The 19,199-nt window shown below is 47.3% G+C and overlaps 1 protein-coding gene across 1 annotated transcript in view; it reads left to right on the top strand.

Annotated features, from left to right (window-relative positions):
- nhsl2 (NHS-like 2) overlaps positions 1 to 19,199 on the top strand; it is a 140,573-nt gene that overhangs the window by 94,113 nt on the left and 27,261 nt on the right. The window contains exons 5-6 of the mRNA XM_085992101.1: positions 178 to 3,003; positions 9,161 to 9,260. Of these exons, the coding sequence (XP_085848227.1) occupies positions 178 to 3,003; positions 9,161 to 9,260 (2,926 nt within the window). The remainder of the gene's footprint in view (positions 1 to 177; positions 3,004 to 9,160; positions 9,261 to 19,199) is intronic.

Raw genomic sequence — 19,199 nt, 5'->3', positions numbered from 1 at the left:
TAGCTTGTGATCCCCGCAGGGAATTTAAATGCGTCGAAAGCTACATTTCAATTCTTTGTGTCATTTGTGAGCACTAAAAAGAATTATGTAAATCGCGGGCCTGGAGCTGTGCTGGTAATTAATGCCCTCTGACCTACGTACACAGTTTTCATCAGGTCAATTATTTTTGCATTCTAGGTCCTTCAACAGAAGGTTCCACATCTCCTCATGTGCTACCGAATGCAGAGGCAACCCAGCGTCTCTTTACTTTTGATGAAGATGTGAGTGTTACCAATGGGAAAAGGGACTCAGTCAGCAATCTTGAAATGGTGCAGTCTTTCCCCACAACTCTCAGGAAGGTACATAGTGATCTGGGCCAAATAACCAACCCAAATCTATCTCAATCTTCAGGGAATATCACATTCACAATGAACAATACCCAGATGATGCATGCGTCTGTAAGTGAACATAGTTTCTCTTCCCTTAACACTTCCTGGGATCAAATGAAAGGATCTAGCTTTTCTTCTTCCTGGAACAATTCGAGTGGTGTAAACCCATCAAACTCTATGTCAATGGAAGCCATGCATGGTGATGGACATGCTCCAGTGACATTCAGTCAAACTTACCGCAATGGCCAGTCTCACACACAGCATGCAATTTGTTCCTCAGCTCAAAGACAACTGTTGCCTCATGTTAACATGTCCAATCCAAGAGGACCATGTCGTTGCCCAGATAACCACAAGGAGAGTCATCATTCTTCCAGCGGAGCTTGGAATGGCAGCAATTCGATGTGTGCTCCTCACATTTCAGATATGGCTCTATCCGTGTCACTTCAGTGCTTGAAACATTCTTCACGATGTGACTCAGGACTATCACTGAATGCCGGCTCCCATCCAGAGTGCAACGTTGCATTATCAACATTTTTACCAAGGGAAGGCCAAACACAAAATAGCAGAGGACCTCCCGTTGGCTCTTTCACATCAGCTCCAGCAGAAACAGCAGTGAGAGCTCAGAATCTTAAGGATATAAGGACTAACCATGAACAAATTATAGTTTACACAACCAATGACCCAGGTGAAGAAAAAAACTCAAACCTGGAACTCCCAGGTCATTCTAGTGAAGATACTTGCAAGTTTCGTGAGAGATCACTGTCAACTCCAACAGATTCTGGATCATGTTGTTCATCAGATGCTGTAAGAAGCTATGATTCCAAGTGTTATGACCACTCCCGGCGACATAGTGAGAATTACATCATGCGTTATCCAAGTGCCAGCTCAGAGGACAGCCAAAGCACTGAGAATGTATCTGTGATAACAGATCAGGAGGGATCACAGAAAACAAGGACTCGGTCAAGAAGTATCTCTCTGAAAAAGCCAAAGAAGAAGCCCATTCCACCAGTGCGTAGTGTCTCTCTGAAGAAATGTGGAGCTAGTCCGAAACTTGAAAGAACTGCACAAAACATCGCTCCTAAAGAAAATAGACCTACAAAGCTCTTTCTCCCTTCAGAGAAGCAAGTAGTTCAAAGTGAATCAATAGACAGCAATGAATCCAGTGGCTTTATATCAGATGCCCGTTCCAGCTCTGCTACACCCACACTGAGAGATGGAGAACCCATACGGTACCCAGAGCATTGGTTCCTTAATGACTGGAAGTCCAATGATCCATACAGATCATTATCAAACTCTAGTACTGCAACAGGTATAACTGTGATTGAATGTGTCAAGTCTCATGGCAGTTCCGAATCCTTGACATCTCCATCTATTTCGAGAGCTACAACTCCATCCCAGTTATCTGTGGAGGCTGAATTTAAAATGTCTTCTCCAGGGAAGCTCCCTGGTCTGATGTCACCATCCAGTGGTTATTCAAGCCAGTCAGAAACTCCAACATCTTCTTTCCCTATGTCTGTTTATCAAGGCCCTGTACCACAACCAGGTGGCAAAGCAAAGCCCAAAGTGCCAGAGCGGAAGTCTTCACTGCAACCAACTTCCCCTAATGAGAAGAGCCCAAAGTCAAAGCGTATCTTTGATTTGCCCATTACTCCACCTCCTCATTTGGATCTGTCAGGACTTAAGCTATCTTTTAAAAGCAAATCCAAAGCCAGCAGACGACATTCTGATTCCTCAAATAGTAGTAAACCTAGCCAGAAACATAGCCCTAACCAACCTTCTATGCCAGTCATAACACAGACTGTTTTGGAGTCAGTACGTCTTCGCTCAGTCAGCAGATCAGAAACTGAGGGTAATGCGGATATTTTAGACTCACCACAGGAAACCCACACTGAATCCTCTGAAACACCCCAGAAAAAAGTCCGACCACCTGTTCCTGGAAAGCCACCAATGTCAAAGAGGCCTTCAAGTATTGTACTGAAGGTTTCTCCCACTGAACAGACAACTCCTGTCGCTTCACGGCCTTCACCGGCTACTTCAAGGAAAAGTTTTGTGACGGTCTTTCGAAAGGTTGGGGTAAAGAAACAAGAGTCTATAGATGGTGCAGAAAGTCAGAAACCTTTGGCATCACCAGAAACTGCATCTCCTCAATGTAATTACCTTCAAAGTAACCACATAAGTAACAAACAAACAAGAGGAGCACCAGCCACCACAGATGAGAGTCAAAGGAAATTTTTTACAGAGCTAACCAGGAGTTCTACTCAATACATTGAGAAGAAGAAAAGTAAGACTCCACCGCCAGTCCCTAAGAAACCAAATGTGCTGATTGTACCAACAAATACAGCACACATACTTGTAGTCACAGAGAGATCAAAGCGGAGTCCACTACACAGCCCAACTGCCACTCCAGATTCCAACAGTGTAAATGTTTCATTTACCAACGTTCCATTTAGTGCAGAAAGAGACTTGACAGCGACCAAGGTGAATACACCACATGATCTGAACATTGGTACACGTATAGAGACTATACCAAGTACCGACATTCATCTGGAGGAAAACAGGAATAAAGAATACAATGATGGATTTGGGATCTGCCAAAACATAACACTGAGCACTGCTCCGGGTCAGAATCCTGCAGGTATGTGAGATGTCAGAATAGAAGTTGATTCTTTACAAATTAAAAACCTATAGATTTCCTGCTGCTGGGTGCCATTGTAGTGGTATGAACTAGGTGACTGGTAGTGGAAAAATGCAATTGACACCAATACAGTGGCACCCAGAACTCCATTGACTTTGTACCATGGTGGAGTTTCTGATGGTTAGGGACCAGCGGTCCAGGAGGCACCCACCTCAAACAGGTGGGTAATATATATTTAAATAGTCATTTTGCAGTGGGAACATCCTGAATACCATTTTGACATTTGAACATGCAAGATGTCATTTATAAAGGACATCCATGTGAAACGGGGTTCCTGGAGAATCAGCTATGGTGGGAGGTGATATGAAGATTACGGGCAGGCAAATTGAATTTACGATTATTTCAGTAATTTTTGAAAGTTCTTGCAATTTTTTTTTGCGTACACTTACATTCTCAATGAGCCTTTGTGCCAATTGTCAAGTTTTTTTGCCCCCAGTATCATTACAAACACCAGTGGTTTCCCTATAGAAAAGTCCTTAATTGAGGTGTTTAGAAGCAGAAGGTCTATGGAGGGGTACCAGGCAAGTCATGTTACACAAGAGACGCACTGTACCTACCCACCAAGACGCTCAGACTCACATCTGCAGGCAGAGGTAGCCACGTCTCGCTTTGTCAAACAATTAATGCATGTGGAGGCTCCTTTTCCAAATGCCGCGCTTTCAGTAGCATGGCATGAAAGAAGGTCTGCTAGGGTGACCAACAGGCAGCATATTCTGATTGGCTGCATTTACCAAGATGCTACCAACCATATCCATTACTAGCCCTGGCACTCCTGCCTGCAAATTACCAAGGGGAACTGTCTTCACAGGATCTAAGAGCCAGATGCAAAGTTGTGGCATCTGCTGCAAGGACACATGCAGCTAAGAGGCAGCATGGGATTGGCACATCCAGGGACTTTATTAACGGTCAGCTGTGCCCTGAAACCAGGCTCCACCTCCTTGCAGGCATGCTGCACTACTGACTTATAGGGATATAATAATGCCATGGAGTGGCACAGACTGCCACCTTCCTTGAAACCACCTCATGCAGCATCACCCACACTTCCACTGCCACCAAATGGGTTTGGGCGCTGGGATGCTGTCATTTGTCTCCAGACTCGTACTTTATATGTTCCTTTCTGTTAAATTTTGCCTGTCATAATATAGTCCCCTCCCCCTTCAGCTTTGACAAAGGCTGCTACTGGTCTGAGATGCCTTCTAAGCATATCCAAAAGCAGTCAGAATTTCTGACACCCTATTCTGACATTCCTCTTTCATTGTCCCCTTCCCTTTAAATTTCACTGTCATACAATTTTCAACTCCCATCCACCCAAATCTGTGCCTGACGCTAAGAAATGAATGAACCTCAGAAAATTGATGCAAGCAGCATACTTCCATTTGAATCTGTCTAAAACTCACTGTTACAAAAATGAAGTATTTCTATTTTGTTTTAGTTTGGCAGAGGTTCCTTTAGCTCATTCACAAGATATAAGAGGCTTGATTTTCTTCCTTTTCACTGCAGTTTTTCTGCTGGCCATGGGATGGGTGGTGGTGGAAAATTGAGCAGAGGAATGTGTTGTCAGATCCCTGCCTATTTCTGCACAGCTAGCGGATTTCCCTGCAATAACTGTTGCAACAAAGTGTTGTTAGTCCGGCGACAATAACACCACTCAGACTAATAACAGTATTCAGTTTTATATAACTGTTCTACAGTATTACATTAAATGACAAGATGTCATGCAAATAATACAACCTGGTTCCCAGGCCGGAATAATCACTTTTGGCTCTCTCGGCTGCCTGTGTGGCTGTGGGCTTCCAACTACTCTGAGAGTGCTCCGACCCCCAAGAGAACAACACAGGCCTGGAGCGATCAGCTCCAGGACATCCGCATGGCTGCATGGCTCCTGACCACTCCGAGAACGCTCTGACTTTGAAGAGAAAAATGTCCCATTCTTATACTATTCGGCTACCTTGGGATGTGTCTAGGTACAACAGCGTAGGTGCACGTTTGCTGAGGCCACGTACTTAGGTATTTACCCTGCTTCTAATCTTTTGGCCTTCATCTCTGTTCTACAAGCTTTGTTTAATTTTGACTGCCTTGTACTAACTCTTACTGTGGTATGTGGTGTCTCAGCAACTGCTCCCTGGGTGTTTATTATTCTCTGTCTAGTTTCCAAACAGTCCTTGCTCATACATTTGCTGGAGAGCTTTGACCAACTTAAACCACTTCAAGATATTCTAACATGCTCCCATAGCATTCCTCCATCATCAACTCGAAAGCACCTGCCCAAATATGGGCAGGCATATTCATGTCACATTTTCCATTATGACTGCCTTAGTAATACTGGACACTCATGATTTTTGTGTATAACAGACAGCCAGCACCACTAGACAATGGGGAAAACAGCAGCACATTTCTAACAACACAGCGGGTACAAAATAAGAACAGGACATTCCATTTGATGCCCCTTATTGGCTGCAATAAAGTTTCAAAGTGGAGGCAGTAGGATGAGAAACATTGGGGATGCTGTGTGGTCCTTTCAGCTCTACTACAGGCAGTGTAATTCTGTACAACCAGCCATTCCCACCCCACCCCTCCCAGCCACCAGTGGTGAGCTCCCAAGTGGAGGTGACAACATCTAGGGAGCCTGCCGAAAATATTTCAACGATTTGTCAAGGTCAGGAGTGGATCAGATGGACAGGTGGAAGTCTCGCCCTGCCACACATGGCAATTGCTTTAGCGGGCGTTTTGTGAGCTGAACTAAGGCTGAGCTGAGTACAGTGGATCTGAATGGAGGAGAGTTGAGGGAGTCAGTTGGAAACTTCAGGCAAAGATAGGTTAGACGAGCTAGCTCCTAGAATTAGAAAAGCTTGCAAGAAGAAAATTAACGGTGTGAATATAAGTTATCTACAAGAAAAAGCTTAGCATATAGATTGCAACCCTTACTGTTTATTGTTCAAAGAGTTGGTCAATTTAATACCTACTGTAAATATACACATACACAATATTGCTGTTATATATTAATTTGTTCATCTTTTGTCCAATAAAGTTGCTTGACAATTAAAAACCTAAAACAATGTTTTGAAGCTTGACTACTTTGGGAAGATGAAAGAAATTTCCTGTGGAGGTACAGCACTGATCTAGTGACAAAAGTTATTCAGAGAACGGCTTTCTCATTGTTGTCCTGAGCATTGCCTCGAGCGAGAGAGAAATAAATAAATATCAGAATAAATGGTTCAGAAATACTATTTAAACTGCTGTTAATAATGGAGCTACTGGGCTCTTTAAATGCTCCTCCACATTCTCTTGACCATCTAAGCAACGCTGGCTACTCATTTTAGATGAGTGAGAAAAGGTAATAGCTCAAAGGAGGGGAAATGAGTGAGTACTCTTTGCGGCTGTTGGATAGTATGGTGGAAAGTGCGACAGGTGGAAAAGTGGGTGGTCATCCAGTGTAAATATTCACATCCCATTTCCCAATCGGTTTTGCCCAATTTTCCCTTGCTTCAGGGTCAGCAGTCTGCTCAACGATGGCTGCATTGGTGTGGATACTGATCCCATTCTACACAGATGCCCTTTTCAGCAGGATTGTCTGGATAATATATTCTGGAGAATGCTGGCTGATTTGCTTCTCCCCAGACGCAGGCTTCGAGGCAATTTGTAGCATACTGACTGCTGCCCTAGCTGTCATCAGTTTACTCAGCACAGACTAACGATCAAATCTGGAACCCTCTTGGTGTGTATGGCTCAGTTCCACACTGGGCAATGCATGTACCCACTGAATCACCAGAGCTGCTTAGGTTGGGAAGATGTTTGCAATCAGACAATGTAGTCTAGATGTTCCGATATAGGTGCAGTTTAGACCTGACTAGTTGGTGGTGGTGTCAATTTTTTGGTCTTTTCTGCCCTTCATAGTTCAGATTCTTTGGCTTCTGTATTTTGGATTCCAATGACTGCTGGTTAACAGAACTGAGCTTTGATCTTATCCATTGACACACTTGCACAACTGCTGTTTTATTTGAAGCCTTGGGGTCTCCTATGATAGCTCAATCATATCTCATTTTCTCTAGATATTTCCTTGAATCCAAATGTTAAGCAGAGAAGTCATAGTCATAGAGTCATAGAGTTTTACAGCACAGAAAGAGGCCCTTCGGCCCATCGTGTCCGTGCCGCCCATCCACCCCTGTCCTGTCTAATCCCATTTTCCAGCATTTGGTCCATAGCCTTGTATGCAATGGCATTTCAAGTGCTCATCCAAATGCTTCTTGAATGTTGTGAGGGTTCCTGCCTCTACCACCCTTTCAGGCAGTGAGTTCCAGATTCCAACCACCCTCTGGGTGAAAAAGTTCCTCCTCAAATCCCCTCTAAATCTCCTGCCCCTTACCCTGAATCTATGCCCCCTTGTTATTGACCCCCCTACTAAGGGGAAAAGTTCCTCTTTATCTACCCTATCTATGCCCCTCATCATTTTGTACACCTCAATCAGGTCCCCCCTCAGCCTTCTTTGCTCCAAGGAAAACAACCCCAGCCTGTTTAGTCTTTCTTCATAGCTGAGGCGCTCCATCCCAGGTAACATCCTGGTGAATCTTCTCTGCACCCTCTCCAAAGCAATCACATCCTTCCTATAGTGAGGCGACCAGAACTGCACACAGTACTCCAGCTGTGGCCTCACCAGCGTTTTGTACAGCTCCATCATAACCTCCCTGCTCTTATATTCTATGCCTCGGCTAATGAAGGCAAGTATCCCATATGCCTTTTTAACCACCTTATCTACCTGTTCCGCTGCCTTCAGAGATCTATGTACATGTACACCAAGGTGCCTCTGACCCTCTGTACTTCCTAGGGTCCTACCACTCATTGTGTATTCCCTTGCCTTATTTGTCCATCCAAAATGCATCACCTCGCACTTTTCAGGGTTAAATTCCATTTGCCACTTTTCCGCCCATCTGACCAACCCGTTTATATCGTCCTGTAGCCTGAGGCTTTCCTCCTCGCAATTTACCACCCCACCAATTTTCGTGTCATCTGCGAACTTACTGATCATACCTTTTACATTCTCATCCAAATCATTTATGTAGATCACAAACAACAAGGGACCCAGCACCTATCCCTGAGGTACCCCACTGGACACAGGCTTCCAGTCACAAAAGCATCCTTCGACCATCACCCTCTGCCTCCTGCCACTCAGCCAGTTTAGGATCCAACGCGCCAAGGCACCCTGGATCCCATGGGCTCTTACCTTCTTGACCAGTCTCCTATGCGGGACTTTGTCAAAAGCTTTACTGAAGTCCATGTAAACCACATCCACAGCATTTCCCTCATCCACCACCCTAGTCACCCCCTCGAAAAATTCAATCAGATTTGTCAGACATGATTTACCCTTGACAAAGCCATGCTGACTATCCCCGATTAATCCTTGCCTCTCCAAGTGGAGACTAATTTTGTCCCTCAGAATTTTTTCCAATAATTTCCCTACCACAGATGTTAGGCTCACTGGCCTGTAATTCCCTGGTTTATCCCTGCTACCCTTCTTGAATAATGGTACTACATTAGCTGTTCTCCAGTCCTCTGGTACATCCCCTGTGGCCAGAGAGGTTCTGAAAATTTGTGTCAGAGCCCCTGCAATCTCCTCCTTTGCCTCCCACAGCAGCCTGGGATACATCTCGTCCGGGCCTGGGGATTTATCCACTTTTTGGCCTGCTAAAACCGCTAGCACCTCCTCCCTCTCGATGCTAATATGTTCAAGTATGTCACAGTCCCCTTGCCCGATTTCTATGTCTGCATCGTCTCTCTCCATAGTGAACACAGATGCAAAAAATTCATTTAAAACCCCGCCTACATCATCTGGCTCTACACACAGATTGCCACTTTGGTCCCTAATGGGCCCTACCCTTTCCCTGGTTATCCTCTTGCCCTTAATATACTTATAAAACATCTTAGGATTTTCCTTTATTTTGCTCGCCAGTGTTATTTCATGGCCCCTCCTCGCCCTCCTAATTTCTTTTTTAAGTATGCCCCTGCACTTTTTATACTCCTCTAGGGCTTCTTCCGTCTTTAGTCTTTTGCAACTGCCAAAAGCCCCCCTTTTATTTCTAATGCATTTTTGTATATCCTACAGATGCACAGAGTGGAGACATTGTAATGGAAGATGACGATGATGTCTTTGTCTCCTCAAGCACCCTACGCTCCACTGAAGATCTCTTCACTGTTATTCACAGGTAAGAGTTATTCACTGGCGGGAGTCAAAGAAAGATGGTTGTGGTTGTTGGAGGCCAATCATCTCAGCCCCAGGACATCGCTGCAGGAGTTCCTCAGGGCAGTGGCCTAGGCCCAACCAGCTTCAGTTTCTTCATCAATGACCTTCCCTCCATCATAAGGTCAGAGGTGGGGATGTTCGCTGATGATTGCAGTGTTCAGTTCCATTCGCAACTCCTCAGATAATGAAGCAGTCCATGCCCGCATGCAACAAGACCTGGATGACATTCGGGCTTGGGCTGATAAGTGGCAAGTAACATTCGTGCCACACAAGTGCCAGGCAATGACGATCTCCAATAAGAGAGAGTCTAACCACCGCCCCTTGACACTCAACGGCATTACCATCATCAAATCCCCCACCATCAACACCCTGGGGATCACCATTGACCAGAAATTTAACTGGACCAGCCACATAAATAGTGTGGCTACAAGAGCAGATCAGAGACTGGGTATTCTGTGGCGAGTGACTCACCTCCTGACTCCCCAAAGCCTTTCCACCATCTACAAGGCACAAGTCAGGAGTGTGATGGAATACTCTCCACTTGCCTGGATGAGTGCAGCTCCAACAACACTCAAGAAGCTCGACACCATCCAGGACAAAACAGCCCGCTTGATTGGCACCCCATCCACTACCTCAAACATTCACTCCATCCACCGCTGGCGCACCATGGCTGCAGTGTGTACTGTAATGTCCGTGTGTAATTGAGACACGGACTGCAGAAGTTGGTTATAACAGGTGTTTACTGAATGGAGACAAAACTGGAACTACTATACAAAGTTACTGCACAGGCTTATATACAGGGGTGGCCACTACTGGTACTGCAGTATACAGGGGCTGCAGAATATAGCTCCTTCTTCAAGGTACATACACTACAATTCCTCCCCTTTTAGCTAAACAGTGCATAACATTCGATTAATAATTAAATAACATATTTACAATTACAGTTGCTATATACATTAGCTGAAGTTAATCAATTATAAATTCAGTCTTTGAGGAGGCTTCCTGATTCTGTCCGGATAACGCCTCTTTGGGGTATCAGGTTCTTCTGGCAAAGTTGATTCGGGATCAACGTCGTTGTTTGGTTCGTCTGCTTCCAATATCACCGATTCTGAGGTAGATGCAATTGGTACTTCGGTTTCATCACCAGGAGTATAGGATCGTGGTGTAGATTTGACGTTTTCCAGTGACTCTAGAATCTGGTCAGCATGGCGTCTTACAATGCTCTCTCCAACGTCCACGGTATACATTAGAGGTCCTTGCCGTGTGCAGATCGTTCCTGGCTGCCATTTCTCTGTGCGGTAGTCCCGGGCCAAAACTGGTTGACCTATCTTGAAACTCTTGGTTGGCCTTTCATTCATATTCTGAAACTGCCTGTTCTCCACATCTCTTCTGATGTTTGGCTTAACCAAATCCAAGCGGCATCTTAGTCTTCGATTGAAGAACATCATGGCTGGAGTTTGGTTGGTAACCGCATGTGTCGCATTCTGGTAGGCAAACAAGAAGTTATCCACCTTGTGTTGTAGGGGTATGTCTTCATTACACATTGCCTTGATAGCCTTCTTGAATGTTTGAATGAACCTCTCAGCCAATCCATTGGTGGCTGGATGATATGGGGCGGATGTGTAATGCTTAACACCATTGTTCTTTAAGAACCTCCGGAACGCTTCAGACACAAACTGTGGTCCATTGTCGGAGCAAATCTGTTCAGGCAGCCCATTTCTGGTGAATATGGTTCGTAAGACTGTGATAGTTTTTTCTGTGGTGGTTGAGGACATTTTTATTACCTCTGGCCACTTTGAATGTGCATCCACCGCAATTAGAAACATCGAGTCCATAAATGGAACAGCAAAATCAATCTGTACCCTTTGCCATGGAGATGAGGGCCACTCCCATGGATGTAGAGGGGCTTGTGGTGGGGCGTTTTGGACCTTCTGGCATCCTGTACAGCTCTTGGTCATCTCTTCGATTTCTCTATCGATTCCCGGCCACCACACAAATGCTCTGGCTAAGTTCTTCATTTTTACCCCTCCCAAATGACCCTCATGAAGCTCATTGAGCACTCTATCCTTCAATTTGGGTGGAATTACTACTCTGGATCCACACATCAAGGTTCCTCGGCACACTGACAGCTGTACTCTTCTCGGCGAGAATGCTGGCAACATTGGTTCGCCATGTGCTGGCCATCCCTTCACCGTTAAATCATAGACCCTGGAGAGTGTCGGGTCATTTCGTGTTTCCTTTTCTATGTTTGCATTCATCACAGGTAGATATTCGACTATGGTCGAGTGGAATATCTCCACAGGATCCACTGCAGGTGCTTCTTCCACCGTCGGCAACGGTAGGTGCGACAATCCATCAGAATTCCCATGCTGTTTAGTTCCTTTGTACTCGATGTCATATTGGTGTGCCCCTAGGAAAAGGGACCACCTCTGTAGCCGTTGTGCTGTCATTATCGGGACACCCTTCTTAGGGTTGAAAATGGAGACAAGAGGTTGATGATCAGTTAGTAGAGTAAATTTCTGTCCGTGCAGGTAGTGATTGAACTTCTTCACCCCCCACACCAGGCTGAGGGCCTCTCTGTCAATCTGGGCGTAGTTACGCTCGGCTGCAGTTAACGAGCGTGACGCAAAAGCTATAGGCCTCTCTGAACCATCAAGGGATTTATGTGACAGTACCGCTCCAACGCCGTAGGGAGACGCATCACACGCCAGTCTTATCGGTAGTGATGGGTTGTAGTGAGCCAATACTTCTCTTGAAGTGATCAGGCCTTTACACTCCTGAAAGGCCCGCTTACATTCATCGCTCCATTTCCATGCTACTCCAGTTTGTAGCAGGGTGTTCAGTGGGTGCAGAATTGTGGACAAATTCGGCAAAAACTTATGGTAGTAATTCACCAATCCGAGGAATGACCTCAGTTGCGACACATTTTCAGGCGCTGGAGCCTTAACTACCGCTTCAATTTTGTCAGGGGACCTATGTAACCCCTCTTCATCAATCACGTGGCCACAATACGATATTTGTTTCTTAAAAAACTCGCACTTGGGGTGATTGGCTCGTAGCCCATGTTCTCTTAGTCTCGTGAGCACCTGCTCTAGGTTGGCAAGGTGTTCACTGTCATTTTCACCCGTCACTAGGATGTCGTCCAAGTAACACTGAGTCCCCGGAATCCCTTGCAGAACTTGTTCCATCGCTCTTTGACATATAGCCGGAGCTGATGCTACTCCGAATACCAGTCGATTATACTGGTAAACACCTTTGTGAGTGTTTATCGTGAGATATTTCCTAGAGGATTCTTCAACCTCCATCTGCAAATATGCTTGCGCTAGGTCAATTTTTGTAAAACGTTTCCCTCCAGATAGTGAGGCGAAAATATCTTCTATCCTCGGAAGAGGATACTGTACTGTGTGAAGGACTGGGTTCACAGTCACCTTGAAGTCCCCACAGATGCGAACCTTCCTTGGCTCCTCAGACTTATTGTTTAATGTTTTCTTCATGACAGGAACGATGGGTGTCGCCCAGTCGCTCCAGTCTACCTTAGATAACACGCCTGCATTCTCCAGATTCTCCAGCTCTGCCTCGACGGCTGGGCGAATTGCATACGGTACTGGTCTTGCTTTGAAAAACTTGGGAATTGCATTCTCTTCTATTTTTATCGAGGCGGTTACACCTTTAAGAGTTCCCAGTCCTTGTTGAAATACCTCTTTAGCGTTAGCTAAGATTTTTGACAATCGTCCAGGTGTGATGTCGTCATCCTTTTTACCAGCCACAGTCAGTGCCTGAATGGAGTGCCAGTCTAAACTTATCTTTCTGATCCATTCATGTCCCAATAACGGTGGTCCACCATCTTGCGGTATGTACAGATACAATTTCTGTATTTCCTTGCCATTGTATTCGACAGGCACCCTTATTTTCCCTCTGGGGTATACTTTCTGCCCCGTATATGTCTTCAAGACAATGGATGTGTCTTTCAAGGGTATGTGTGAGAATAGCCGCTCGTAGTCTCGTCGATTCATGACGGTCAGGGCTGATCCTGTATCCAATTCCATTTTGACTTGGGACCCTGCTATCGTGAGGGTGACCCAAATGGTTCGGTGATCCTCTTTTGCGATTACGTTGTGTAGTTTGAGACAGCTTAGTCTCTTGTTCCCGGATTCACTATCGCTCTTCTGGTCTTCGGAACTACTGTCCGTCATCTTTTGTACTTTCCTGTACTTTTCCTTAGTAGTCTTTTTGTTGTCGTTAGTCTTCTTCCCGGACCTGCAAACTCGTGCAATGTGTCCCATCTTTCCGCATTGCCTGCATGTTTTGTCCTTGGACCAGCAGTACTTCTGGTCATGGGTTGTTCTGCCGCAGCGATAACATTTTTCAAATCCCCGTGTCATTTCATGGGTGCCGTATTCCTGTGGCTTTTGCTGTATTTCCACAGCTCCCCTTGCTGCTGCTTCGTACGATACTGCCACGCTGAAAGCCTTATCTAGCGTCAGCTCTTTCTCTGAGAATAACCTCTTCTGGGTTCCCTCACTCAGGAGTCCACAGACAAATTTGTCCCGTAGGGTATCTGCCAGTCCTGCTCCGAACTGGCAGTGCTTTGATAGCTTGCGTAGTTCCGTAAGGTAATCAGCATTGCTCTTATCTTTATGCTGATTTCTCTTGTGGAATTTAAATCTTTCTGCTATCAGCAGCGGTGTAGGATTTAGGTGTTCCTGTAGGATATCAACAATTTCGTTAAAACTCTTCGCCATCGGTTTGACTGGAGTGATCAGGTTCCGCAATAGGCCGTACGTTCTTGCGCCCATTAAGTTTAGTAGTACCGATGCCTTTTTCTCATCGGCTACTTCATTTGCCTTGCAATATACTTCGACTCTTTCCACATACGTGGTCCAGTCTTCTATTGCATTATCGAAGGCAGTGATATTGCCAGTCTTCGACATCTTGGAGATCTAAGATGGCGCCTCCCGCGCTTTGCCTTCTTGCCCGATTGAACAAAATGGCACCTCCCGCGCTTTGCCTTCTTCCCTGCTGGATTAAGATGGCGCCTCCCGCGCTTTCTGCCTTTTCCGCTGCTGCCAGCGCTGTTGCTGGCGTTTTTATGCCTTGATGGCGACGCCGTATGGTCTTCGTGCGATTCCCCCCGAGCTGCTGCCAACGCCGCTCTCCGCGGTCCCCGTGGCAAACTGCAGCTCCTCGCGGCTTTCTGCGCTTCTAATTTCTTTTTCTTTTATTTTAATTACTGTTCCCGTCGTCAGAGCAGACCCTATGGGACACTTCCCTCCCTCTTCTCGGGTCTGTACGTTGCCTGGCTTTGTAGCACCGGCCGCGTCCTGTGCGCTCCACCCTCTCTCTCTCTCTCCTCTTCCCGACAACGCTGCTCGGCCCCGTTGAAAAGCTACCCGATCGAGCTCTAGCCCGCCGCAGTCCAGGAAGGATCAGTGTACTACCTGCCACCAGCCCGATTAGCTGGAACACCATAGACTGGATAACCAAGCCCAGCTCTTGTAAGGGGTCGTTTTAACGAGCTTGTGGTGTGCGAGATCGGTTTTTGATTTCACACTGCTCGTGAGCGGTTCCGAAGCGCTCCCCCCTCACCGGTTCTAGACACTGGGCTTATTGCCAGACCACCTTGATGTGTTGGCCCAACTTATGACTCGGAAGACAAATGGATCAGGTGAGACAAGGTAAGTTTTAAATCAAAGGTATCTTTATTTTTAAGGAGAATAAAACATAGAGAATGAAGAAACAATGCAGACAAAAATCATGAACACGCCTCTCAATGGGAACTAAAATTTAACACACAAGAGTTACTTTGACTATCATAATACATCAATTCTAGATCAGCGATACAATAAAACGGGGGTGGAGAAAGCGCACGGCACAACGAAGGATGAATAACACTCCCGAATTACAAAGCCCTTAATATTAAAAACCCTCCCGTCTAAAGTATACCTCAACTAGATCAGCTAGGTGGAGTTGGGCCTTTATGCTCACCAGGGTTTAAAAAAAACTGTCCTTGACCTTGGTGCTCCTGTATCGTCCGGGATCTCCAATCTTCCTTATGGGACCGGCTCCTGAACCTGCTCTCCTGCTCGAACTTGTAGGCCCTCCGTGCTCCTCGAACCTCACCAGGGTTTTAAAACTGTCCTTGACCTTGGTGCTCCTGTATCGTCCGGGATCTCCAATCTTCCTTATGGGACCAGCTCCTGAACCTGCTCTCCTGCTCGAACTGGCGCCAAATCAGGGGTTTTCTTTTGTTAAAGTAATGGGCAGGCTGCTTTGACATAAGCGGGTACTTTATTTTAATGTCTTGTAAATGAAACTAATGGGATCTGTCCTGTGTCCCTCTGAGTTTGGTACAGATAATAGGTTTTGTCTGTGCTCTGTGATTTCAGAGATGGGTTTGCGTTTTGCTAGCAATTAACACACCTTGAGGTGTAAATACTTTTGTTTTGACTTCGTTACTACTGTAACCATTTTACCATATCAATTGCAGTCAGTTCTGGAATCTTCTAATCAGTGGCGACTCAGGTTTCTTTAAGATACTGCAGTGGTATGTCCTTCTGAAATGAGTCATGTGATCTGCCAACTCCATCTTGTGTTCATAAAATGTGGCCATTTCAGGGGTTTTACAATGTAGACTGTATTTTCCTGGATTTTTGCGAATCCTACAGTCCCCCCTGTGATACAGTGGACATCTCAAATCGTCTTTTGTATCATGAATGTTTGAGGGTGAGCATAAATCCGTCCCCCCCCCCCAACTGACCTTCCCCGTAGTTTACCTGACTATGGCGTGTACCTCGCACACGCACTTTCCTCATCCCGAAAATGGAGTTGAGTAGATATCCCCTACCGGAGAAACATTTATGCTATGTACAGACTCACCTTAGAGTCATAACCCGACGCAACACAATCTTTTTTATAATACACCAAAAACAGATGGAATAAAAACATTTAGCTACACGGGCGAGTCCCCGTTTATGCTGACATAGTGGCCCCGCCAATTCCGCTGACTAGGGAACTCCCTGTCGTGTCCCTTCCTCCTACACTGGACACAGACCAGGTACAGAACGATCCCTACCTGGCACACCACTAAGACGTGGGAAGCCAGTCTGACCCATGATGGGATCTCTATATTATCAAAAAGGTCCCACCGTGGTGGAACCACTATGTCTTGGATTTTTGCCCCTATGTCAGTGGTTTTCTGCTCTAAAGTAAAAAAAGTGCTTCTGAGAGACAGTAACTGCTTTCAGCAGTTCGGTTAAATGTTCTGGGAGAGGGGGAATTGTGAAACCAAAGTGGGCCACGTACTTCTGGAGATCGATGAAGTTCTCCTGTGAACCAGTCGTTCACGGCGCCCCTTCTTTGTCTCCCCAATTGCTCCCATTCCTCGTGGCCCTCGGTATAGAGTTCGGTTCTATTGACCCCCGCGAAGTCAAACTCGTAAAACTTCTGCAGGGTCTCTTTCAGCAGGGCCTGATACAGCCTTACCGTCTCTACGGGGCACCAATCTGGCAGGTGCACCTCGGTCAGGTTGAGGATGACTGAGGCCACCGCGTAATGGACCCCCTGATAGGCCATTTGGTCAGTGGGAACTAATACTAACCCATTCCCTGGTCCCTTGGTGGTGGTGGGGCATCCCTCTGCTACCGTCCGTGGTGTCTGGGTCGTGGGCAGGGGCTGTCGGGGGCGGGTCACTAGCTCAGTGGCATTAACCGCGATTGGGGAGTAGGGGACCGCGCATGCGTCCAAGCGCGATTCCCAGTCTATCCCCCTCCCGTTATCTTGCCACTGGCTGTGGAAAATGATGGAAACACCTGTGGGGCAGACTTTCTCTGAACCCCACATACACACATAAATCCCCTGATCGGGTTCCCACCATTTATCCCAGCACACTGTCAACCCTCCCTGGGTCCCTGTGATAGTCCGGTGAGTGTTGTTCCCTAACCTTTCCCACTTTCCTCTGGGGTTCCCCATGTCCCTGCTCAGTTTCCTGAGCAACCACCACCTATCCAGGGGGACGTACCCCCTGCAGGTTAGGCAAATACGTTTCCCCACAGTCACACTGATCCGCGTGGCCTGGATCTTGATCCGAGGACACGACAAAGAGACCTCCCCGTATGTGAAGCCAGTTTCGCTTGAATATTTCGTGGCGTTCGAGCCCAGCCATCCGGGCCAGTTGCCCTCGTGGGTGTACCCAGCGACTTCCTCTGCTTCGCGCAGGCCCTGCCCATCGTGGGCCAGAGGCGCAGTTTCCCCGGAGCATCCAAAGATACGGTGATCCTCCGTTTCTCCTCTCCAGGCGACGTTGAGGCCCACCAGGGCCGCGAGGATGGTGCCTTCGACTGGCATCATCTTGTTATGATCTGGCGGAGAGATTAAAAAAGGTTTCGAGCCAGGCTCCCTGGGCTCCTCGGCTTGGGTGCGGGGTGAGTGGGTCCCGCGACCCTAGCTCACTTAAAACTTGCCACATTCTACTGCTCCAAAGTGCTACCATACTTCCAGAAGACCACATTACTTATTTCCTAAAATTACAATAAACTAAACCTTATTACCCAAAACTATATAAATATATACATCTGCTGCCTGTCTCCGGGCGGCCAGCTTATAATCTGCGGGGACCGTCGCAGGCCTCCCCCTGCTGCGTTCCCACATCGGTCTCAGCTGCTGGTCCCTGGCAGCCCGTGGCTGCTGGCTGTGGACCATTTAAACTTCTCGCAGCTTTCTTCCGGGGGGTCCCTCTTGTGAAAACCGGCGACCAAACGTTCTTCGGTTGCGGTTTTCTATTTGACCATCTAAGGGTCACCACATATGAGGCTTCCTCGTAGGTCGGACCCTTGGCTGGAGTTTTGGCCCTGGCTGCAGTCCGTGGCTTCCGCACGACTGCCGGCTGTGGGCTTCCTCCCGCAGGCTCCGCCTCCCTAGGCTCTGGGTCAGCGGCAGGCACCTCCCCGCTACCTGGGACTCCAGGTTGAGAGTCTCCGCCCCCAGACATCACCTCTCTAATGCTGCACTCAGGGGCAAGACCTAAGACCTCCGGCTCCTCCCCTTCACCGCAGTCGGGGGCGGGACCTTCGTCCTCCGACTCGGCTTCCTTGTGACCAGGGACAGGACCTAGGACCTCCGGCTCCTCCCCTTCTGGGTGACCAGGGACAGGACCTAGGACCTCTGGCTCCTCCCCTTCTGGGTCCCAGAACAATGGGGGAGTCTCCCGTGTGGACGGGACAACTCCTCCCCTCACGCAGGCTGCTCGTCCAGCCTGTGTGACCTGCGGCTGCAGCTCCCCTGCAGTTTTTAATTCTTTGCTGCCTTTTTCAGCCCTCGCTGCCTGCTTCCCTGCCTCCGGCTTAAACAGCTTACATTGATTGATGTGAAACCATTTTGTGCGCCGGGGCAGTTTCACAGCATACACCATGGGGCTGGCCTGTCTACGATGCTGTAGGGACCCATGTAAAGTGGCTCAAAACTCCCCACACGGGCGAAGTTCCTTACCATCACTAGATCCCCTACCTCCCAGCGATGGGTTTTACTGGGCTCGAGCAGCATCCTATTTCCCTGGTGCTGCCTCCCCATGTTACCTGCGGCCCCCTCATAGATCCTTTGGAGGCGTTCAAGGAGCGTGCGGGCGAATTTGTCCCGATTCACCTCCCTTAGCTGCCCCTCCGTTAGGACTGGGGCCAGGACATGGGTGGGGATTCTCATGACCCTCCCGGTCATGAGCTCATGCGGAGAGAACCCCGTACTCTTCGACTGGCTGGAGCGGGTCCCCATGAGGACAAGAGGCAGGACTTCTGCCCACCTTTGGGGCGAACCCATTATCTCTTTCCTCATTTTTTCTTTTAAGGTGCGGTTCATCCGCTCCACAATCCCCAATGACTGTGGATTGTAGGCTACGTGCCATTTCCCCTGA

The sequence above is a fragment of the Somniosus microcephalus genome, chromosome 1 (genome assembly GCF_052327205.1).
Source record: "Somniosus microcephalus isolate GS21.2 chromosome 1, FLI_Smic_1.0, whole genome shotgun sequence".
Classification (NCBI taxonomy): Eukaryota; Metazoa; Chordata; class Chondrichthyes; order Squaliformes; family Somniosidae; genus Somniosus; species Somniosus microcephalus.
The sequence above is the reverse complement of the archived record's forward strand: the minus strand, read 5'-3'. Positions and strand labels throughout refer to the sequence as shown.